The sequence below is a fragment of the Prionailurus bengalensis genome, chromosome D3, assembly GCF_016509475.1.
Source record: "Prionailurus bengalensis isolate Pbe53 chromosome D3, Fcat_Pben_1.1_paternal_pri, whole genome shotgun sequence".
Lineage (NCBI taxonomy): Eukaryota > Metazoa > Chordata > Mammalia > Carnivora > Felidae > Prionailurus > Prionailurus bengalensis.
The window spans coordinates 89,999,461-90,023,770 of record NC_057356.1 but is presented as its reverse complement, the minus strand read 5'-3'; the positions used below and the strand labels follow the sequence as shown (position 1 = coordinate 90,023,770).

General features: G+C 53.9%; 1 protein-coding gene and 1 non-coding gene across 4 annotated transcripts; one reads left to right on the top strand and one right to left on the bottom strand.

The window, feature by feature from the left end:
- Positions 1–3,859: 3,859 nt before the first annotated feature.
- On the bottom strand, positions 3,860–24,114 carry CNDP2 (carnosine dipeptidase 2). Of its 3 annotated transcripts, none has more exons than XM_043559090.1 (12): positions 24,015–24,114; positions 21,357–21,447; positions 19,487–19,630; positions 15,299–15,461; positions 12,806–12,894; positions 11,018–11,218; positions 9,888–9,972; positions 8,534–8,694; positions 6,576–6,740; positions 5,539–5,680; positions 5,213–5,360; positions 3,860–4,410 (listed from the first exon to the last, which is right to left on the bottom strand). In XM_043559090.1, the coding sequence occupies exons 2-12, from the start codon at positions 21,414–21,416 to the stop codon at positions 4,341–4,343; spliced, it is 1,428 nt and encodes a 475-aa protein (XP_043415025.1). In that variant the 5' UTR covers positions 21,417–21,447; positions 24,015–24,114; the 3' UTR covers positions 3,860–4,340. The 3 variants fall into 3 exon arrangements, with proteins under 3 accessions (XP_043415025.1, XP_043415027.1, XP_043415026.1); XM_043559092.1 differs by lacking the exon at positions 24,015–24,114 and adding an exon at positions 23,726–23,743; XM_043559091.1 differs by having other exon boundaries at positions 21,357–24,029.
- Positions 18,043–18,113, top strand: TRNAG-GCC. The gene has a single exon. It is a non-coding gene; the product is annotated as a tRNA-Gly (tRNA).
- Positions 24,115–24,310: the final 196 nt, after the last annotated feature.

The window sequence follows — 24,310 nt, the reverse complement described above, 5'->3', positions numbered from 1 at the left end:
TAAAGATGCTCCAAACCCAACATCCAGAAAAATCTCAACTGATCTCCCTCTAGACTAAAAAACAGAGTCTGGAGTTTGTCCTAATCATAAACTTTTCTTTCCTTAGAAATGCTTCTTGTTAAGTAGCTGACTGCCTGCACCACAGGGAGCCCTAGAAGAGATGTGAATAGACGAAGGGTTCCTTGGGGCTGGAGGTGGGCATTGGGGAATAGGAAGAGATTGATAAGGGTACAGGATTTCTTTTATGAGGTCATGAAAATATCCTAAAATCAGCTGTGGTGATGTTTGCACATATCTGTGAATGTACCAAAAATCACTGAATTACCACCTGAAATGCAGATTCCTGGGCCTCCGCCCCAAAACTATGCACACGAATGTTGGTGGGGTGCGGGAGAGTTCAGGGTTTGGTGAGAAATGTCACCAGATGTCACCAAATGTCAGGGTTTGGTGAGGATTGTCCACACCCTCCCTCGAAGTTGTACCTTGCTTTCTGCATTCAACAGAAGTTCTGCTCTGTGGTGTTATTACGAATATTGGTTTTTGTGGAAGAAAAAGCGAATATGGACAAGCACGCTGTTGTATGTCATAGCTCACCCGCTCGGAGCAGCCGTGGGGGCCTCAAGTCCACACCCGACTCCACCACTCACGCAGCACAACTGCATTCCAGGCACTGCAGAAACTACTGGAAAATCCTGCAGATCTCACCTCTGTCAGGTGGAGACGATGAGCATCTAGCACACCTGAAGTGGCTCATCTCAAGGGCCACCCGGGCATCTGCCCTGCCCACCTGGCACACCAGCACGGCGCACGCTCTCCTTAGACAAACGCAGTCCGGCACCCTGTCCCCTAGACTCCGGATGTCGGAGGTCTACTCTCCATTCTTCCTAGTTTGGGATCCACTGGGCTGGAGTTCCGCAGCCTCTAGAAATTCCCCTGGACCTCAAAGGAAAGGGGAAGAGAAGGTCTCATCAAGGCCCTCAGCTAACCAAACTAGAGATCTCTCTGCAAACTGCCTGGCTGTGCTCCCACCGCCACCCGCATAAAAGACAAGGCTGGCATAGTGGGCCGATTCACATTTGGAAAACAAAGGTGCTTCGGAGATATTCATTCAATCTGAAGGCAGAGGAAGGAACAAGGCATCTCATGCGCACAGATAAAGGGATGAAGTAGGGGCCCGGAAGTCATCTGACGTTCCTGAAGGCCATCAGGGCAGCTCAGGCTGCGTGACAAAACAGGTGCTTCACTGCGTACGTGTGGAGGGGCTGACCTGTGAGCGGGAGCAAGTGCGTGTACCCAAGGCCAGCAGAGCTGACACAGAGGCAGGGAACACATCCTACGACGTTGGGCAGGTATGGGAGCCCCTGCTCTGTCATCACGGGCCCTCAGGAGGAATGTTACGTATGAGCTAGACCAGCATCGCGGGCCCCGAGGTAGCCTGCTCGGGCTGTCACAAGGAGGTTCCATAGGCCGGTGGATGCAACAAGAGAAACCTGTTCTCCCCCAGTCCCAGAGGCTGGGAGTCCAAGATCAAGGTGTGGGCACAGTTGGTTCCTTCTAAGGGCTGGAAGGGAGAAAATCTTCCCGGCCTCTCAGCTTCTGCTCCTTGCTGGTGGCTGGTGTTCCTCATCTTGCAAACACATCACCCAATCTCTGCCCTTACCTGCACACGCCCTTCTCCCTGTGTGCGTGTATGTGTTCAAATGTCCCTCTTTCATAAGGTCATCAGTCCCATGGGATTAGGGCCCACCTACTCCAGTATGGCCTTGTCATAATTGATTGCATCTGCGAAGACCCTATTTCCTAATAAGGTCAAGTTCTGAGGTAATGGGAATTAGGACTCCACTGTAAGAATTTTGCAGGGGGACACAATTCAACCGCTAACAGGCTATGTCTCCAAACCACCTCAAGAGATCTTTCTTTTTATTTTTTTAATGTTTATTTATTTTTGAGAGAGAAAGACAGAGCGTGAGCAAGGGAGGGGCAAAGAGAAAGGGAGACACAGAATCCAAAGCAGGCTCCAGGCTCTGAGCTGTCAGCACAGAGCCTGATATGGGGCTCACATTCACGGACCGTGAGATCATGACCTGAGTCGAAGTTGGACGCTTAACCAACTGAGCCACCCAGGCGCCCTGAGAGATCTTTCCAAACACACCAGACTGTGAATCCAAATCTCCAAGGGTTGTCCTGGTCAAGGTTGGTCCCTGATCTCTCCCCACGCACGGTTGGGGCCACAGGACCATCTGCACCACACATCTGGCTCAACGTCCACACTGTTCCCTTTCAAGCAGGCTTTGGCCATGACCATCTGTTACTCCAAGGAACTTCTCTTCTTACTAAATAACTGTTCAAGCTGCACATTGAAGCAGCCTGTCCACCAAGGCCATTTCAAACACAGGTCAGTGGAATTCTGCAAACCATCTTTCTATGCATCACTCCATATAGGGGCTGTTGTCTTACGACAGATTGACAGGTTCTCCTAGACGCAGGTGATTTATGATGCTGACTGTGAACCTGGTTGGTCACGGACGGTACCAGGCTCCACTGACTGTCCGAGTCGGCCCACAGTCACGTGTTGATGGGAAACGGTGGAAAGGAAAAGAAAGGAAGGCGTGAACAACGTTGGATGAGGCTTGCTTCCTGATCCCCACACAGCAGGCTCCCTGAAGCCGCAGGGACTGATGCAGATGTTAAAGTCCCCTCAGAAAACTGAGTTAACAAAGTGTGCCCCACGGATCCTTCCTCTATCTGATGCCACGCAGTCTATTTTTCTGATTTCCTTGGGACAAATGTGATGGCACACCTACGGAGTGACGGGAATTTCAGCAGGCACATTTCCTGGCCCTGGTGCAGTTACAAGTGGCCACGTGACCCCTCCCGAGAGTCAGAGGCACGTGGAAGGAACACGGGCGAACTCTGGATTGTGCCTGAAAGCCCAGGCTGAAGTGCGGGGGGCACCGGAGCAGCCACCAGGGGCCGTGACGGGACAGAGCAGCGGGAAGCGGGCCCCCAGTGACAGAAGAGCTGCCAGCAGCCCGGCCTACCCGTGCAGACCTTACGAGGACAAACGTGGACACGGTCGTCGTGGCGAAGCCTCCGGTCCCAGTTGCCCGGCCTATGTCCTCACTAATACACGTGGTAAGGATTCTGACACGTCTGTCATCTTCTCCTGACACTGTTACCGCAAGGAACGGGCAGACCGAACTTGACCTTCCCTCCGTTACGCGGAGACGCTCCAGTCCCTTCAGGTTCAGGTCTGAGGAGCTCCTCTCAGCTCGTGGCCTTCCGGGTCAAGGATGTGGCCCTGTAAGTGCTAGCTTTTTCTACGGGAGACCAGCCAGGCGGTTGTGTTTTTGTTGGTGGAGTAAGACAGTACGGACAAGCTTTGATTTCTGCAGTTCGGAGGCCTCCCCAGATGCAGAACAACTTCTGGAATGCTCACTGATGAACGCCATCCCCTCCGCACCACATGGGGCTCTACCCCCCGACTAGAAACCAGAGCTAAAGCGCAAAGGCCCGGAGCGAGGTGGCTCAGAGGGCCGAGCCGCACAAGTGTCCACGGTGAGTGAGTGGCCTCAGAGTCTGTCCTCGGACGAGCCTCACAAAGGGGTATGGATGGGCCGGGGGAAGGTGAACAGGGGGGAACCCAGACCCGAGGGCTCTGCGGAGGAGAACCCAAGGAGTGAGGGTGAGAGAGGCCGCGGGGCTCAACGAACCACATCTGGTGTCACCAGTCCGCTCTCCTCGTGTGGGTGGGCGAGGAGCCCCTCCCCCCACCATGAGCCCACATAGCCACCCACACCCCCTGCATAGGACGGCGTGCTCTGCCAGTGAGGGCAGGGGCAGGGACTCTCCCAGACGCTTCATTTTTACTTTTTATTTAGCAGCACATACTGAGAACAACGAATCATTCCACTTAGGCTTAGGTTTGAGGAATCATAATGAAGAGAAGACAGGAAACACTAGTCACGGTTTAAGGTCTCGAGAAAGGACAGAACCGCACAACAGTGAGGGATCAGAAAGGGTGGCCCCCCGATTAATATCCTGAGTGCGCACGAGCCTGAGTCAGGAAGCAGAGATGGGACAGAAAGCACCCAGACCTCTGTTCAGCCCAACTGGATGCCAACCAGAACCTCCCACAGAACGTGTGCTTTCAGATCTTGGCTATTTTCCAGAGCCCCTCACACTGACCACCTCTGAGAACTCAGCTGTCATCCAGTCTGTTACCGACAAGAGGGAAAGGAGAGAGACGGGCTTTGCTCTCCTCAGCGATCAGAAGAGAGCACGGGGCGGGGGCAGAGGGCGGGACTCCTCCGGCAGTGCTCCGGGGAAGACGGGCCGTCTCACTTCTCCAGCTGAGACACCTCATACAGGTACGCAGCCAGCATCTTGGTTCCTTCTATGTAGTTAAGCCTAACGGAGAAGAACAAGCCATCGTGTCGGCTGGTGTCCAGAGGTCCAGGCGTGCACACGGCATTTTCTGGGACGCCCACCGTCCTGCCCTGGTTTTTAGTTCCGCTGGCCTCTAGAACCTGGTTCTCGAGTGCAGGGTCCAGTCCAACCGCTCCTCTAGGGACCAGTCCTGGCCCGGCCTCACAGAGTATAGGGGGCCTCACCCAGGACTTGATAAGAAAAGCCTTATTTTGATCACAGCTCCTCCTTTTGTGTGTTGGATAAGAGGCTTCCAACTTGTGCCCTGACACCCAGGTCTCTGGCCCCTCCTTCTGCCCTCCGAGCAGGGTCTCGCCTCTGTTTTCGCCCCTGACTAGCCCACCCCCGTTACCCCGAAATGCCCACGGGTCATCCCTGCCTGGAGCGCTCCTCACTGCCACTAACCCAGAGACCACCTTCCATCCCTGTTGGTTAAAAGAGCCCCCGGCACATCTGCATAAGCCAGGGACACATAAAAGGGGCTCAGGAGCACAGCCGGCAACGACACTGGGATTTTCCAAACAGGAAAAGGGCGGAGGTTCTTTAGGAGCCAGAGATGAAGTCCTGAGATCAACACACACCACCGGCTGAGCCTCCTGGGGAAGACCCACCACCTCCAGGAGCACCCCCCCCCGCCTCTCCCCCAAAGTGTTCACTCCCCTGCAGGCGGGGGGCCATAGAAACCGCCCCCTCCTGCTCTGCTACAGGACAGGAGGAGGCGGGGAGCGAGGAGGCAGCCATGAGGACACGAACCCAGGTTCAGGACGAGGACCCAGAGCCTCACCTGTTGAGTTTCTCGTTCTGGGAGTGGGCGCCATCATCGGCTGAGCCCACAGGCAGCAGCATAACATTCTTCCCTGTGGCTTCCTGAAAGGTCAAAGTCACAGGAATACTGCCACCTTCCCTGGTCAAGTCCGGCTCGACACCAAACACTGGGGGAGAAAGAAGGAGAGATGGTGAGGCAGGGCGCCCGCCGCAGATGCAGGGTCCGGACCCTGTGTGTGGCCTGCAGCCAGCAGCCTGGCTCTCAAGGTCGGCTGGTGGCAGGGCCCCGCCCACACACGGCCTCCCCTCGGGGCCCTTGCTTGCGTCCCCAGAGAGAAGTCTGACCTGTTTTCAGGGCTCTTCTCCCAGCCATGTAATGAGGGTGATTGAAGTCCGACACCCAGGGTTTCCCACCGTGGCCCATGTACACCTTGAACTTGTTGGGGCTGTGCAGTTCAGCAAATTTCTTTGTCAGGTAGCTAGTAACCTGAACCACAAATGAGAGACACAATGTACTATTAGCCTGGCGTCTGATCCAGTGCTAGAGATTTATTCTACAGTGGTCTACAGTGAGTCTACGATGGGCCGATGACAAGCCTACAGAGGTCCACAGCTAGTCTACACAAGCCTAGCACACGTCTACAGTGCTAGAGCCTGCAGACTCTACTAGTCTACGAAGAGCCAGAGTGGGTCTCATTTTCTGCTGCTAAATGCTGAGCATAACTGCGATAACAAAAAATGGATTTTATCAAGAAACAAAACCCAGCCATTTGAAGGTAAAAGGTAAGCTTTAATTTCAAGCAATTCACCCTTTACATAGATGTTCCCAAATGATAACACTTCAATCAAGGCTTTACGAAGTCTCTTGGTTTGCTTTATGATAATAATCACATCTAGACCAAAAGTGGAGACCGCGGAACACCCGATGGCAATCTCAGTCCTCAGTTACCTGCAGGAAATCTTCCTGGATGAGGTGGGGCCACTACTCCCCAAATCTGCCCCCTCTGGAATTCTCCCCTTCCAGAATCTTGCCCTTCCGCTCCTCACCACAGCCCAGACACAGCTCCTGCGGATCCCTCACCCAACATACTCGGCCCAGTCAGCATCGGATCTGAAGCCTTAGGAGGAGGTCAGAGGTCAGGTTTTAGCATGCCTCAGCAGTGACAAAGGTCACATGTGAGGCTTTTTATATGGCCTTTAATCTTTCATCAGTTTCTGAACTGCTTATTCAGTAATTACAGAGTTGGCAAGAGTCAAGAAGCAGGAAGTGTGGGTCTGGAGTTTGTATCTTTAGCTGCTCAGTGCCCTACTGGGAATCTTCACCCCCGGAGTCTCCACGGAGGCAGAAGCCCCCCTCCCGGCGTCCCAGCTCCCTCACATGCCTGCTCGCTCACAACTTCAGGAGTCATGTTCGGCACGAGCCTGATGGAGAACTTGCCCACCACTTTCCTAGGGATCACAGTCTTGGCCCCCGACCCAGAAAAGGCGCCTTCGATCCCGTGGAGGGAGAGGGACGGGTACCGCCATCTGTGCATCAGGATGTCTTTCTGCAAAAACAGCAAAGTGGGGCAGGTGACAGCACTGCCTACTTACGAAGGAAACGCCAATGTCATCTGGAAGTCGCCCGTAGTCACTGGCCAGCCCGGGGTGGGCACAATCACAGGCGGGAGGTACAGACCCTAGAGGGCTGACGGATGAGCCCGCCCCAGTGCGCTCTGGTACCCGCTGTGACACAGCACAAGGGGACTGTGCCACTCTGAACGGCCTCGAGGGTGGCATCTCCATGCCTCCTCGTGGCTCTATGCTGCTGCAGACTAGAAGAGCCACGGGGTTCCCGCCAGCCCCGCAGAATGCAGGGGTAAGCCGTAGTCCCACAGACATCAGAAGCATCAGGAACCGGGAGGAAGAGGGCAGCACGACGCAGGCCATCTGTGAGCCCCGAGGCCCTGGGCCCACAGGGCACAGAATGCAGCCATGGTTCCTACTGGAGAGCAAAGCCAGGACCGTCCACTGTCTGCTGGGCCCAGTGACCACAGACAAACATCGTCCCTCTGCCAAGGGGACTGGCACAAAGCAGCCCCCATCTCCCAAACGTATGACGGGTACCACAGACACGCAGCCACCTGAACAAGCACCTGGCAGAGAGGAACCTGACAGGGTCCCCGGGGCTCCTCAGTGACAGCCACCTAATGCGTGGACTTCTTGTCTGTGACCAGATGATACCTGGCCCTAAGGCAGACTGCTTTCATAAACACAGACCCTAACCGGAAGGCGGCAGGAGGAAACAGAAATCTGCTCAGAGCCCCACTTTTCCAGGCTCTCCCCCACCCCCCCAGACTAATGTCCCCTGGCCTCAGGACCCAACCGCCAGCTGCCCCGCCTCCGCTCTGACCCACTGACTCTGGGGTGCCTGTGCCCAAGGTGCCTCTGCGCCCCTCCCGTCCCCACGACACCAGCTGCAGGCTCCCCCCTGCAGCAGCACGACTGGTCTCCCCACCCCACGGCCCCAGCTCCAAACCCATAGAGCCTCTGCCAGCCTGCCCTCAAGTGAGGTCTGATCAGCCTGTACTCTGCCCAAAACCACCGCATCCGTCATCTTCCTGGAGAGCACGTGAGCTCCTCAGCGCATCACAGGCCTGCTCGCCCGGCCTTCTCCGTCCTCCTCTGGCCAGCCCTCCCCCCCGACAGCTTGCCTCGCTCATGCCCTGCTCTGCCGCTCACCCCTCGGGCCTCACCCCTCCCAGGTGCACTGCGCTGCAGACCTCGGAGTGGCCTCCACACCCTTTCACGCTCCCTCACCCATCTGTCTCCTGGAGAGGTGAAACTCATGGGCTGAGCCTGGCCACACTCCTCGTGCAACCCGGGGTCCGTTGCTGCAGTCCAACTCACGTTGGCTAAATCAGATGTACCCCGACTAAGAAGAAGAAACACGGTAACACGGTTTTTCTCCTAAGAGTTAAGTGACCATTCTGTGCAAACAGTTTCCACCATGGCACCCGGCTATCAGGTATGCCTTGGGTCATCCCTGGGCCCAGAGGTAAAAATTATCCAACAAATGCAAATAAGGCAAAAGCCCTGCCACTATGTGTTCTCCGTGCACATTCTCTAGCTCCTAAGTCGTCAAAAGCCATCGTGTGACTTTTTTAAAAACCTCCTAATTCCAAGCCCGAAAATGTGCCGCTTTCCAGCATCTGCACCAACCGAGGGCTCCAGGACACAAGAACCTGTCCAGGTCTTTGCCAGCACCTCGGGCTCCTTCCCACCGGGGTCCCCTGGGCAGGGCATGTCGGGAGGCCTTGCGGATGGATGGGCTGAGGCGGTGGGGGGTGGGGGGCAGCACCTTGCATCCGTGCAGCAGAGTCTCTGCCCCCACGTCCCTGGTGTACTCGTCCAGGTCAAAGTCGATCTTGTCGTAGAGTGCCAGCTCCTCCTCGGTCACGGGGGCCACCGCCTCACTGATGCCTGGGATGAGGATCTTTCCCTTCTTGTCCATCAGAGAGCCTGGAAGGGCACACAGAGGAGGAGCGCTCGGCGGGCAGGCAGGCAGCTCCCACAGGGCGGTGCTCGCCGCGGGAGTCTGTCCGCCCAGCCACGGGCCGAGGAGGACCGTCTTCCGGGCACGTGTGAGGGAGCGCTCAAGCACCATCTAGGCACGTGTGATCATCGATAGTTCAAATAGCTCAACAACGCAGTGAGGTGAGCAGCATCACCTTCCCATTTTAACGCAAGGACACCGAGACGCCGAAGGGCAGGTGACGTGTCCACAGTCACAGACCAGGATACACACGGAGCAGACTGCCTCCAGCAGGCTCCCCGTAAAAGCCACTACGCTAGCCAACAGTTCTTTTTTAATACATGTTCCACAAGAAACTAGCTGCTCCCAAGCTAAGGAGGAAGACAAGCAGGGGCGCCTGGGTGGCTCAGGCGGGTGAATGTCCGACTCTGGGCTTCAGCTCAGGTCTGATCTCATGGTTTGTGAGGTCGAGCCCCACGTTAGGCTCTGCGCTGACAGCTCAGAACCTGTTTAGGATTCTCCCTCTCTCCCCTTCTCCCTCCACCCCTCCCCTGCTCACGCTCTGTCTCTCCCTCTCCAAATAAATTTAAAAACTTAAAAAAAAATTTATATAAAAAAGGAGGAGGAAGACAAGTAGAACAGAGTAGACTCTAGTCCCAGGAAGGAGAGGCTGACAGGGAAGGAGACAGAACTTAACCGAATCATGGGTGAGGCAAAGCCACATCCAGCCTCAAACCGGCAGGACACCGGGACTGGGCTGGGCCTCGCTCCCCGTTCCCACAGAGCTGAGAGCACAGGAGCCCTTGCTGGGCCGCTAAGGTATAAAACACGCTGAGGGGGTGCCCTCCGAGGGGCGGGAAACACAGCCATGTCCAGCGGAAGGATGGTCAAGTGATCCTAAGGCACGGCTCCCACAGGGCTTGGCGAAGCCAGGGTCTGCCCCAGTCGGGTCTCAGGGGCCAGGCAGGCAACACTGGAGGGGGTCAAGGGAGACAGCAGCAGAAATGAAGCGTGTCCATCTTTTAAAGGAACAGGGAGCAGCGGGAGGGAGCAAGAGGGAAAGAGAGGAAAGTGGACCACAAAGGGTGGTGACAAGCACCAAATGCGGGGGACAGCCTGGAAACAAGGCCCCTCCAACTTCTCTCCCACGTCAGCAGGGAGTGGCGGGAAGCGTGCTCACCCATCAGCAAGATGAGATCTGTCATGGCCTCGTGCACCGAGCCTCCGTACACGCCAGAATGCAGGTCTCTGTCGCTGCACTCCACCTGCACGGACACAAGAGACCCCTCCACTTGCGGCTCGGTGGGAGCTCATCCTCAGCACGCGACAGTCACGAGACCCGACAGTTTTCAAGACTGCGACCTGCTCCCTCCAGGAGCAAAGCAAGGCATTTCCCAAATGACACCACTCCGGGCCACGTTGGCCACGGGTGGGGGGAGCGCCGCCGGCCAGCTCCCTGAGCACCCAGAGCCCTCCCCCGAGGCTTCGCAGGGACCCCGCGCCTTTCTGCTGACAGGGAACACCAACACGAACAGCAGCGGCAAGGCCCTTGAGCCTGAGGACCCGGGACCAGACCCCGCCCAGACCCCGCCCGCCGCACCCCCCCCCACCCCACCCCCACTAACGTGCGGGCAGGGGCAGGTTTCAGGCCTCGCCAGGCCCGCGCCTCCACACCTGTAAAGCGGTGAGGTGGCAGCATCTGGCTGTCGGCCAGAGGGTCCTTGCTCCGGCCACCCGTGAAGCAGGCCGGGGAGACCGAGCGCTCAGGGCAGCAGTGATGGCCGCTCTGGCATCTTCGGCCCACAAAGCACTCCCTCACGGGAACCAACCCGTTCACCCCGCGCGCCAGGCAGCTCATCCATCCGCGGATGGGACCCGGGCTCAGCTGCCCGCCCCGCCCCTGCGCCCGGCGGCTTCGGCGTCTAGTGAAACGACCCAGTTCCCTCAAGACCTCCGTTCCAGGCAGGGCCTGAGGGGACATCTTGACTTTGATTCAAAGTCTTTGAAAAATGCTTTGCACGAGCCAATCTTCCTAAACGAGCTACCAGTTATCTCTCCTCGACTGCTCCGAGGCGATCCTGCAAACACCCCCTAGCTGCAAGTTGGGTGAAACGGCCTTGCGAGCGCCGTCCGCGCCCGGAGAAGCGCCAAGTCGTGTCGCGTTAACAACGAGACGCCGAGAAGGCTCTGTGCTCCTCCACCACGCGCATGGCGCCCTTCCTGGGACCCGCGCCCCGGGGGCTTCGCAAGGGCAGGGGGGCCTACGGGTTGGGAAGAAACACCACAAACACGTAGAGCTCTACACGATACCTCAATGAAAAAGTAGCAAATGCCCCTGAGACCGTATGTGATGCACGGCTTCTTCTTTCCCAGCCAGTAGTTGTCAGAAATGCACACGTAGTCCACGTCTTTAAAGAATGTGTCCTTCCGCGAAAATATCAGCTCATCCAGGCCTTCCGAGCCCGACTCCTCCATGCCCTCTAGACAGAATCGGACGTTAACCGGGATCTCCTGTGGGCGGAAAACGAGCACTGGGAGGCATTCAGCTCTCAGGCGCTGGTTCTTCTTAGACACAAAAGGCCGAAGTCACCGGACGCTTTGCAATCCCAAATCTCCAATACTCAACTTCCCCCAGACCCACCACTCGGGCAGGCTGTGTGTGCCCTGCAGCCACCCTCCGCCCTCGGGTGCCGGGCTGTCAGGGGACAAGCACGGACCCAGCCAGCCCCACACGGAGGACTCCTTCCGAGGATGCCACAGTGCGGCCACACTTCCTATTCCCGGGGACGTCTGCGCTCACCCAGCGTGAATCAGGCGCCTCCAGGGAAGCCTGAGCTGCTCTCTCTACGACACAGGCCGTGACACAGAGAAAGCCAGTCTCCACGGCGTCAGTCACCAGTCACCACCCGCGCACTGTTCCCATTCACAGGTGCTCTGCACTAGGACCCCCGCTCTCCACACGCTGACAGGCCCTTTCCCCGAAGAGCGGACGGTAACCGTAAGACGTTGCCTCCCTGACGCCTGCTCTACGGTTTTCCGGGTCTCCCCAGCGCTGTGCAGTGAGGAAGGCGGCCCTTCCACAGATGGGAAAATGAAGCGGCCTCCAAGCAACGCGACCCGCCAAAGGTCACACAGGCTACAAAACGGCAGAGCCCCACGTGGATGCAAATCCGTGGAGTCCTGGTTCCGAACTGCCCCCAAACAGCACTCTGCACCAGCTACCTCGCTTCCCCTGCTTCTGTCTCTCAAATGAAATCTTTCCTGGGACGTTGGCAGGCGGTACGACTGTCAGGTGGCGCTGCTCCGGCAGCCGCACACGGCCACGCTCCCCGCGGTCACCCCCAGATCCCGAAGGACCCCGGAGGAAGGAGAGCCTTTCCAGTCCCGAGCCCAGCCAGTCAGAGGCTCTGGGCCTCAGCTCCCTCCTGTGCAAAATGACACCTTGGACCAGGGAGTCCCAGACCCTTCCCAGATGTACCATTCTACCCTCTGACAAAAATGCTTCTCTCATTGTTCTCGTTTTATCATGACACGGGATAAACCAAGCCGCAAAAACGCTCTATACACACTGATCCACATTAGGTTAAAAATAGTTGAAAAGATCAAAAAGTAACAAAACAAAAAACTTTGGACAGCTGATATTCTAGGACCTTTTTCCTCTCTACTTTTCTAAACTTTAGACAAGGAGAAGGTATTTCACAGTTAAGGAAATATATTTCAAAAGCTAAAAATTTCTCAGGAAGATAAAAACCACCCTGAGAGAGACAGGGGTTGCCCACGACCACGGAGCCCAAGTCACGGCCCGTCGGTGAGCCCTCTCAGAGATGGAACCTACAGCTGAAAACTCAAAGTTCAGGTGCTGGCTGGATTCCTGCTGAGTCATCAGGAGTATGACCTCTGAACAACTGTAAAACCATTAACAATTCCTAAAGCTGGAAAACAACCTATAATCTCAAATCCGATCCAACTGCTGATGCGGTCTTGGGGAACCTTGCTTTCTCCGATCCGGGTGACCTTCGATCTTCACAGGCGGTTCTAGAAACAGACAGCCCTGCTTTGTACCGCTCTGACGGAGCCAGTGAGACATGGCTCAAGTACCTGATTCGTTTTCTGGAAGGCTTCCAGGGCATTCAGCCAGCCGGCCACCGGCCCCTTATCATCGGTTGCGCCTCTCCCATACAATTTGCCTAGAACAGCAATCAGCAAATTCAGTTACAATCACAATGAAATAGAAAAGAAAGTGCATTTCTGGAGCTCATCTGATACCATCTTCGCGCACCACACGCAGCCCCTCTTCAAACCAGGCGCCCTGTTTTCGTTCTATCAAAAGCCCCACGTCTCCATCCGAAATTAGATTAGGATTCGCTATGATCTAAGAGCAAGCCACGTGGACGCCCCCACGCTCCCCTCCCCTTCTTCCGCAGACACAGCAGTTAGCGCTCACGTTCCTCCTGACCCGGGGCGTGGACTGCAGGCCCAGCCCCAGGAGGTCACTACCAGCCGGCCAGCTACTTAAAATCTACTTCCATGACCACCGGGCAGCAGTAAGGGTAGGCAAAGTGGTCATATGTAGGACCCACGGTGCACCATCATCGAGAGAGAGCTGTCTCCCTCAACCTCATTTGGTAAAGGAAGGAACATGTTTACTCTTCACTTCTCCAGGCCATCACTTGGAAAACCAGAGGACACAGTATTGCCTCTCCTCTGTGAAATCAGTCACAGGACCCACCCCCCCGCTGCACACTCGCTCCTGGGACCCCTTACAGAGGGAGGTGGCTGGGCTGGGCACTGCCTGCCACCACGGACACTGGGGAATCAAGCTCAGACCCTCCTCCTGCCCCTGTCACACGGTGTGGAGCTCGGCACAGGGAGACCAGGACAGAGGAAGGATGGCAGCCCAGCGAGGGCGGGCTGAGGCTCAGCCCCTCTCTGGCCTGTTCTGTGGTGAGCAGTCAGTTCTCTGACTTCCTCATCCTCGGCTTGCTTTTAATGTTGGACACGTTCAACGCGACCACCCCGAAGCGGCGTGAGGCTTCAAGCCATCACCACCCTGGGAATTTCTTTTTATCAACTAAACCGGCTTTTCACAACAGCCGCAGAGCCCTCCTGAAAAGCATCCTTGTTCCCACGACAAGCACTGACTGCATCACTCCGACGAGCCAGAATGCGCTGGACAGAGGTGCACGGAGGCGCCGTGCTCCCTCCCTCCAGGCCCCGGCCCCGACGAGGCGACACAGGTCACCACCAGCTGACCACAAGGTGAGGAGCTGGTGCAGCTTCACCCACGCCCGGGACTCTGCCGAGGACACCACTCTGTGTGTCAGAACCGGGGACAGGCTGAGTGGGAGGCCTCACACGCCAGCGCCGATGCACAAGCAGGTGTTCCTGTGGCGCAGGTGAGGAGCCATGAGGGGGAGACGGTGGGGGAGGCCGAAGAGCCACGGAGTCTCCCGAGAGGTGTCGGGACAGACACATCATGCTTCGGTCATCACGTGGCAGGAAGAAGAGGCGGGCAGGACCCACAACGTCAACAAGCCATGGGAGAGTGTTCAACAGGGGAAGAGCGGTGGCCGGGGAGAAGGCCCAGCAGGCACCGGGGCGTGCACAAGCAGAGGGACTGGCCAGGTTTCCGGTGTGTGTGGCGGGGGAGACGGTGACAGAGGAAACAAGGGGGAAGGGCAGGCCGGAGAGCAAAGACACGGACTTGTGTTCCGGGCAGTGGCAAGCGGAACGGCCCGCAGACGTGTGGGTCTGACGCTCGAGAGAAGCCGAACAGCAAGTCACAACTGCACCGCGATAGTGACGGCCATGCGGCACTGGGTCTCCTCAGAGACGCTGCTCTAAGTGAAAAGGTTCCTCAAGTGTGCACAGTAATGAACACGGCTGACACTGAGCCGGGAAAAGGTCTGAACAGAAACTAAACGCATCCAGTGAGAAGGGCTCTGATGAAAGATGGTCTGGACTTTGCCCCAGGGGGCCGGGTACAAATGAAGGGGCTTTTTCCTCTGGCCAGAGATGGCCAAGTATGGAGACAGGGAAGCTCAGGAATGAGTGAACGAAGAACCTTTATACCGGACGGGGACAGGAAGAAAGAGGCCGGCCTGAGGTGGGTCCTCGGTAAAGACGGTCAAGTGCCTGTGGGCACGTGGCCGGGGCGGCACCCACTGACTATTACTGAGTGACTGTTATGTCCCTTGCACGGGAGGCAGGGCTTGGGCAAAGACCAGTGCTTCCCTACTGTCCCAGCGCACAGCTGCTGAAACACACCTGGGAAGCAGCCGCATGCCGGGTTAGGTATCAGACTGCAGGTTTTTGAGGGCTGCAAGCCTGAATTCAGAACACGTTTTCTGAGAAAATATCAGCAAGGGAAGAAGTCCGACAGACCCCAGGCTACAAATACTCCTCTCCACGAGGACAGGTAAGCTTTCTGATGTTTCAATGACTGGTGCACATGTGCGAAACTTCCGGAACCCAATTGCTAGGTGATGTGAACACGACTTGCTCTGGAAAGAAAACAAGTTATCTTTCTGAGGCAAGAGAGTAGAGAGGCTTCTCCAGATGCTTCCCCTGCTAGAGGAAAGCGTCCCTCACCGTCGCGTTCCACCAGGGTGAAGGGTTCGCTATCCCAGCCGTCCTCGAGGGCTGCCGGCTGCACGTCCAGATGTCCGTAAATACACACGGTTTTCTTCTGGGGGTCGGAGCCCAGCTTGCCGAGTAAAATGGGAGGAAGTGGTATCTCGGACCCATCAGGGAGCTAAGAGACGAGAAGGAAGCAACAGAGGACAGCCATTGTTTCAAAAATTCGGTGCTTATGGGAGATACCATTAAAGTACCTTGAGAATTTTTATCTGTTCTTATCAACCTTCATTATAGAGTTTAAGAACACATTGTTCAATTGCATCAGTTAACAACAAATTACTTTCCCATAATCCACAGTACTTAGGCCACATAATGTTTACCAACCGCAGGGAGTTTGGTGAATATTTCAAAGCTGACTTTTTTAAACGTCTATATTGACAAAACATATTATGAAGGCCATGCTTGGGATACAACTTTGCTCATTATTTTCCAAAATAATGGATGAAAACTACTACCATCTTCAAGCAGGAGACAGGTTTGAAATTCCGCACGTGGGTCACAGTTATGCACAGGAAAGGATGCAGACCAGGACAGAAGGGAACGGAATTCACAGCAAGTCATATTCACGCGGGCAGTGGGAGCTGGAGCCCCCTCTCGGCTCCCTCCCAAGCCTAATCGGTGTCCCACAGCCTCGCAAGAACGGGGGACAGGGTATCAGTCACGGCACTAAGTGGACACGTCCTTGGGGACCATGCCAGGCTGCTGGAATTCTTGTACGATTTGTCTTTTTGTCTTTCCAGTGCACTACGCTCATAAATACTCAACTCTCAACTCGTAACTCTTGGCGACCCTGCAGTACCCATGCGCAGCCTGGGAACCAAGGTCACTTACCCACATGAACCGCCCCCAGGGCAGGGTTCACGCACCAGTACGGAAGGACAGCCACAGCCACGAGAGGCAAAGAATCGTTCCTCAGACTCACCACCCTGGTCACACGTGACGTGTGACACTAGTTGCATCCGGCCCTCAGCTGGCCTCAGAAAAATAATGACTTTCAAATGACAGATTTTCTCTAAATAAATTTCTACTCAGTATAGCTGAAATGCTCAATAGTTTACCATTCTCAAGGATGCCATTTGGGCCCATAGATAAATTCATACCGAAATTCATGTTGCAAGTTGCAAACTCTGTCGGGATGTCCCTAACTTCCCAGAATGTGAAAGAATAAAGTCTGGCTGAGAAACACAGTCCAGGGTTTACGGGGATACCATGTTATCCTCTACCAGAGAACCTGCCCGGGCAGAAGCCTCCGACAAGGACCGCACGTGTCTCCCCACTCCTGCCCCAGCCCCACAGCCACCACGTGGCTCCAGCTCCCAGCCCTCAGGCTCATCGCACCGGCACCCAGCGGGTTGCATTCCGTCCTGTGCACTTTGTTCACTTCTTCCCTCACGCCACTTCTTGCTCAGGGACCATGACTGTTCCATTTCCTGAGCACTTCTGTCTGGAGGTCAGGCCCTCGGTGACCAGGTCCCCCACAGCTACCGGCCAGGCACCCTTCCCATCCCACCGCCCAGGCAGCAGACGGGCCCGACATGACGTGGCCTGAGCCAGCCTCAGCAGTGAGCCCCATGCCAAAGAGCCCCACGTCGGCCCTTCCCACTCTCCGTGCCTGCCCTCAAGCCTCACCTGCCAGGGACCCGTGCACTGAGGTCTGGCACTAGGACCCGGGCTCCCTCCAAACGTCACCTCTCCCCCAAAAGCCTGGGGCCACTCCAGCTTCTGCACGTACGCAAGACATCCAACTCCACCTTCAGACCTGCCCCAAGCCTCCTGGCTTCCTAAGAAACGGAACGCTGCTGCCCGGTGGACTCATGGGGAGAGAAGCCCCCAGAATCTATGGAGAACTTTTCTTTTTTTTTTTTATTTTTTTTTTCAACTTTTTTTTTATTTATTTTTGGGACAGAGAGAGACAGAGCATGAACGGGGGAGGGGCAGAGAGAGAGGGAGACACAGAATCGGAAACAGGCTCCAGGCTCCGAGCCATCAGCCCAGAGCCCGATGCGGGGCTCGAACTCACGGACTGCGAGATCGTGACCTGGCTGAAGTCGGACGCTTAACCGACTGCGCCACCCAGGCGCCCCTATGGAGAACTTTTCTAACAGTGGTGCAATCTGTCAGTTCCTTGATAAAAACAGGTCTTATGTAATTCAAGAGCGTAGCAGTCATTTGTGTTTTGTGGACACCCTTTCTTTAGGAATGCGCTGTAACACCAACATTAAATAGAATCAATCTTGTAATGAAACAACCCTTACAAAGTATTCACCACCTAGATTTTTTTTAACATGTTGGGAAAAAAGGTAAGGGAGTGGTCAATTATGCTTCTAAAAGAAAATAACACAAAGAAACTTGATTTATCCTCTCACAAGTAGGGAAAAGTGCTGGGAAGATGCAGTGTGTCTTAAATCAACTATTACATCTGTTGTCAAAAGAAATCTCAAAGATACGATACTGGACTGGGAATCAGGAGGCCCACGTGCGAATCTCCTTTGTCATGACCTGACTGCGGGTTCCCTGCAGAGACACAGCCCATCTGGGCCTCTGGGTTCTTCCATTTGTGAAAATACCGGACGGGGCTGAATGTCCACACAAAACCCCAAGATTATGATACCACCGGACACTTAGATCATTAAGCAAGAGAACCGAGAAAAGCCAACCCTGTCACACTGTGCAATATAAAAGAATATTACAATGGGGCATTGGTGGTTCAGTGGTAGAATTCTTGCCTGCCACGCGGGAAGCCCAGGTTCGATTCCCAGCCAATGCAGCCTTCGTCTTTGGGGCACCTGGGTGGCTCAGTTGGTTAAGCAACTGACTTCAGCTCAGGTCATGATCTCACGGTTCACGGGTTAGAGCCCCGCATCAGGCTCTGTGCTGACAGTTCGGAGCCTGGGGCCTGCTTCGGATTCTGTGTCTCCCTCTCTCTCTCTGCCCCTCCCCCACTTGTGCTCTGTCTGTCTGTCTCTCTCTCTCTCTCTCTCTCTCAAATATAAATAAAATGTTGGGGTGCCTGGGTGGCTCAGTCTGTTAGGCATCTGACTTTGGCTTGGGTCATCATCTCATGGCTGGTGAGTTCGAGCCCCACGAAGGGCTCTGTGCTGACAGCTTGGAGCCCGGAGCCTGCTTCAGATTCTATGTCTCCTTCTCTCTCTGCCCCTCCCCCACTTGTGCTCTGTCTATGTCTATTAAAAATAAATAAATGTAGGGGCGCCTGGGTGGCGCAGTCGTTTAAGCGTCCGACTTCGGCCAGGTCACGATCTCGCGGTCCGGGAGTTCGAGCCCCGCGTCAGGTTCTGGGCTGATGGCTCAGAGCCTGGAGCCTGTTTCCGATTCTGTGTCTCCCTCTCTCTCTGCCCCTCCCCCATCCATGCTCTGTCTCTCTCTGTCCCAAAAATAAATAAAAACGTTGAAAAAAAAATTTTTTTTAAATAAATAAATGTAAGAAAAAAAGCAAAAATAAATAAAATGTTAAAAAAAAAAGTAAAAAAAAAAAAGAATATTACAAACTTATGAAATATGGCATTACCATGGGACTTGAAATCACCTGAAACTAAAAAGTGGAATAATGTTCCATGAAGTGAGACTGTTTGTTCAAGTTAGGAAGAAAACGAACCGATTTCATCTGTCAGAATCCTGACGAAAATGCAGCCGGGCCCCCAGCCCGGCACAAAGGTGTTCGTTTTCAGGAACCGAGTCATTAAAAAAGTGCCGTTTCTACCCCCTGGGATGCCAGGGGACACAGGGCGGTGAGCGGGAAGCTTCGTTACTTCTACACCTACGTGGGTAGCATGTGACTGCCTGGTTTGAATGCAGGCTGCTTTCTGCTGGGGGGGGGTCCCCACTATCTTCTAAGAGTGGCCATTACATTAATGTATTTCTAAGTAACCTCAACAGCTCTGCCATCTGGAGAGAAATGCAGAAAATGCACTCTCTTCATCTGGAGAGAGTGTTACAAAAGCTTTGCCGCAATCCAACTGAGGGAATCACACAGTTTAGTACCCAAATCGGGCCTTTCCTGTCTGTTTTAAAGACAAGCAGATTACCTGAAGCAAGATGGCTTAAGAATGTGCTGAGTCCTACCAACCCCTCAGGCAGACCTGCTCCCCAGGGTTCTGTAACTCCCAGGTGCCGGCCCCTTACCTTCTGTTTCCCAATATCTGCCAGTTCCACAGAGCCCCCCAGCTGCTTGATGTCCGCCGCAGCAACCTCCAGCATCCGCCTGATTTCACCTCTCTTCTCGGGCCACGCAGATACACTCTGGATGGCCACCCATTCCGCGAGTTTCTGTTTGGGGATGATCAGCAAAAAGGGGCTGTGAAAAGGTGCCCCTTAAGGAAGAAAGGTAGTCGTGATTTTGCCAGGTTTCGAGGACGCCAAGTTGACTTCCTACCTGTGGCCACTCCATTTAAACGTGACGGCTACATGTAAAAGAGAAGAGCTACCTCACTGGTTTTTCGTTTAAGATTTTTAAAAACTGTATTGTTTCATGAACTACAGCTTAAAGCAGAAAAATGTCAGAATGTGTATTTTTAACCATTAAGCATGAGATGAATGTAAAATGCACAAAGTTCCCTAAGTAAGTTTATGTCCGAGTCTAACAAAATTAAAGCTGAAACATACAGAAACAACATCTTCACAGTCCAGGTCAGCTTATTATCCACGCTGACAACGGCCAAGTTCTTTAAAGTATAATTTTTAGAATGAGAACTACAGATTTCATCTGAAATGTGTCTTCCAAGAATAACTTTAAAGCACAATTCTTTAAATTCATGTCAAGAAACAGATGAACTTATAACATTACTGAATCATTTAAAACAGACTAAATGCAAAAAAAAAAAATGAAAGTGCTTTAGTCTGTATCTACTACAAGAATTTGCATGTAGAGATTTTACACAAAAATGTCGGATGAGCTCTTCTACTTCTACGAACATATATATATATAAAGACTCTCTGTCAAACACTAAAGGGTAACTTGCATACTGTGATGAGAAGGTGGAGGAGAAGACCTCTAAATAATACATTTTAGGTTACCGTGTGTGTGCGTGTGTGTGTGCGTGTGTGTGTGTGTGTGTGTGTGTGTGTGTGTATGTCAAGAACTCTGTGTGTGTGTGTGTGTGTGTGTGTGTGTATGTCAAGAACTCTGTGTGTGTGTGTGTGTGTGTGTGTGTGTATGTCAAGAACTCTGGAATATCTCTCAACAAATTTTCAGTACAGAACACAGTATTATTAACTACAGTCACCCTGCTGTACATTCAGTCCCTGGAACTACTTATCTCATAACTGAAAGCTTGATCCCTTTGACTGATATCTCCCCATTCCCACCCCCCCAACTCCCAGAAACCACCATCGCACTTTGTTTCTCCACATTCTACTTTTTAAGATTCCACATATATGTGAGATCACATAGTATTTGTCTCACTCTGTCTACACAAAATTTTTAAAAAAAAAATTTTTTTTAACATTTATTTTTGAGAGACAGAGCATAAGCAGGGGAGGGGCAGACAGAGGGAGACACAGAATCCGAAGAAGGCTCCAGGCTGGGAGCTGTCAGCCCGACACAGGGTTCGAACACACAAACTGCGAGATCATGACCTGAACTGAAGTTGGACACTTAACTGACTGAGCCCCCCAGGCACCCGTGTCTACATAATATTTTTAATACTTGATATAAATGGCATGGCTCTGGGGTGCCTGGGTGGCTCAGTCAGTTAAGCATCCGACTCTTGATTTCAGCTCAGCTCATGATCTCATGGCTCATGAGCTCGAGCCCCATGTCAGGTGGGCTCTTTGCTGTCAGTGCAGAGCCTGCTTGGGATTCTCTCTCCCTCTCTCTGTCCCTCCCCCACTCATGCTTGCTCTCTCTCTCCCTCTCTCTCTCAATAAACAAACCAAAATAAATAAGTAAGTAAATAAATAAAAGGCATAGCTTATATTTGCTTCTTGACAGTTCCTCTGAGCCCCACTGGATTAAACCTAATTTTAATGTTTACTGGAATAAATATTCTCTTACCTTAATGTAGCGATCCTGATTTTCATCAACATACTTAAACAGGGTAGTGAGGGCCGACATCTTTCAACCAAATCGTGGACCTTACAGGTTCCTGGAAGGAAACAAAACCTGTCCGTCCTGCCTGTAGATGGGTCTGACTGAGCAGTGGGCCAGGACGGCACTTGTCGAAGAGGCTATAAAGTTCTGCTCCACCCTCGCAGCCATCACGAGGCCTCCAGGAAGTGATTACAGTGCACACACAAGCAGTGAGAGGCTCAGGGTGATCTCCCAATTCCTTTCTCAGAAGGAACGTGTGCACAAAATTGTGGGCCAAAAAAGATAATTAACTGAAGGAAGGGCCTGAGTTGAAGACAATCTGATGAAAATTAAAAGTAGGCAGCTCCCGGTAACACTGATTTATCAGCACTTAAGATTTTTCTCTAAAGCACGCACTGAACTTCCCACTTACTACCTACCACCACAGACAAAATAATCACTCCAGGGGCGCCTGGGTGGCTCAGTCGGTTGAGCGTCCGACTTCAGCTCAGGTCACGATCTCGCGGTATATGAGTTCGAGCCCCGCGTCGGGCTCTGTGCTGACTGCTCAGAGCCTGGAGCCTGTTTCAGATTCTGTGTCTCCCTCTCTCTCTCTGACCCTCCCCCGTTCATGCTCTGTCTCTCTCTGTCTCAAAAATAAATAAATGTTAAAAAAAAAAATTAATAAAAAAAAAAAATCACTCCAAAGACTGCAGCAAAAGTGTCACATCCTGTCTGTTACTGTCACAAAGCCACAACACAACAATCAAAACCCAAGGCAAAGAAAGTCCGATTTAAAAAGTTGATAATCTGAGCCCAGAAATGGTCAAAGGCAACATGTGAAACCTCCACACAGGCCTGATTAAGAAACTTCCATGGAACTCAGCAGAGTGCATTTTCCAACACCCAGCTTCTCATGTGTGAGACCCAACACATCCTGCTCTGCCACACACACACATACAGGGGAAAGGAAATCATTTGACCAGCCATCTAAAGATGGGAATGAGCAGGAAACAAAAGGATTCTGGTTTGGGGACTTTCCAAATCGGTTCCCTCTCCTTCCCTCAACTGACATTTCAAATTCCATCAAGTGGCAAGACTGGCCGGAAGCATCACAAGTCACACCAAATATCTCAGAAATGCAGCAGGAGTGACGAGGTCCTGTCACATCCAGGTAGTTCTAAATGCCTGTGTACTGACACACTGCAGTCGAAGAGTAGTTTTTTCTTGGTAGAGGATTCCAAAGTGATTGCTAAACACAGCAGTGACTCTATACCGTAACATGAGGCCTGGCGGCTGCTTAGCAAACAGGAAGATGCCCCAGCTGTGCTGTATGATTTCTATGATTTCAGAACGCCCAGCTCCAGCTACGTAGTTCTCAGCGCATAAAATATTTACACACCTCCCAGCCACCTAAGACTGCTGTCCCTGAGGCTTTGATCTGAAACACAAGTCAGTCCACAAATGCTGGAGAGGCATTTCATGAGCATAAATAAGTCAAATTTCCATCTATCTGTCACCAATCACGTAAACTGGGAAGCTATCTAGGACCATATGCTACACTGGGTGCTTTTCATTTGGGTTCCTGGTTATGAAATACCAGAAACCCCAAGCTCACTGTGGGATCTCCTCACTAATATTCTTTGCGGTCAAAATGAACAACCACCTTCCAGCTAAGGCAGAGATATATCTGCCTAAGTCGCACTTTTACCCAAGACGGAACAGAGATCAGATTGTTCAGCTCTCCACGCCAAGTCACCAGGGCTGCCTGAAAAGCAAATGCTTCTCTGAATTCCTAATCTGGTCAAAGGAGGTCAGGCCAGGGCCATTTTCTCGCTCCCGCTCACAGTTCTAGGAGTTCCTGTCCCAAACTGCCCCTCTTCCCCATCCAGAACGGAAACCATTAAAGATGGGACCCCTTGGACATGCCCTGCTGAACCCCACTTGTGAAGGTAAAAGCGCTGTGTGGGAGTGAACAAGAGAAAATATTATGCTTTCAAAATAAATGCCAGGATCTCTAACTTTCCCGGGGAGTGCCACCACTTAAATAATGAAGCTAGTGGCAGCAGGAACCACCCGGCAACACCTACATGTGTCCCAGTCCTTGTCTCTCATGTTCTCCAGCTCGTGACACCGGGTCAACACGAGGATGACCGTCCGGGACCCCACCCATGCCGCGGGGGGCCGCCCGAGGACAGGACCACCCCCAGTTTGCACATGGGGAAATTGAAGCCGAGAGCAAGACTGAGCCGACCGCCTCACACCCGCCTGAAAGTCTGACCCTAAGGACCGCTGACCCCGGGCCCTGGCCCGCCAGCAACATCGACCTAAAGGCTCCAGGGGAGAAAGAGAACCTTGAGTTTTTTGGGGGCCTCGTCAGGAGGAAGTGGCTGGGCGGTCTTCTGCGCGTCTTGCCCGCCGCCCGCAGCGCGCCGGGTCCCCGCGAGGGCCTTCTTTTAACCGCGGTACCCTCTCTCCCCGTCCCTACTGGCCACGCGCACCAGGCGGTGGGCCAGGCCTCTCCAAGCCGGGGCTCCCGGCCACCACTCCCCCGGGGACCTCGGTCCCTGCTCCCACACGCCGAGGCGCGACCCATCCGCCCCCTCCGAGGACCGCCCGGCCCGGCCCGTCCAGACCGCTTACCCCCTCAGCTGCAGCAGCGCCGGTTCCGTACCACGTGCCCAGTCACGCCCCCGGCGCGGGACCGCCTCCCGCCGCCCCGCCGCCCCGCCCACCAATCCCCGGCCTCTTCCGGAGTGCCGGCGTCGCCCCGCCCCTCCACCGTCCCGCCCACCAACCTCCGAGCTCGTAGGGGAGCTGGCGTCGCCCCGCCCCACGCCTCTCCACCCACCAATCCCCGGGCTTGTTGGAGAACGGGCTTCGCCCCGCCCCTCCCCGCCTCCCAACTTGGGAGACCTGCGGGGAATTCCTGAGCTGTG

What these genes read in the sequence shown, in the direction of transcription:
- CNDP2 (XM_043559090.1), bottom strand. Translation starts at nt 21,416, where the DNA reads ATGTCGGCCCTCACTACCCTGTTTAAGTATGTTGATGAAAATCAGGAT. An exon ending in CAGATATTGGGAAACAGAAG is followed by an intron (nt 15,462 to 19,486) that starts GTAAGGGGCCGG and finishes CTCGTCTCTTAG; the next exon opens with CTCCCTGATGGGTCCGAGAT. An exon ending in CACCCTGGTGGAACGCGACG is followed by an intron (nt 12,895 to 15,298) that starts GTGAGGGACGCT and finishes TTGCTGTTCTAG; the next exon opens with GCAAATTGTATGGGAGAGGC.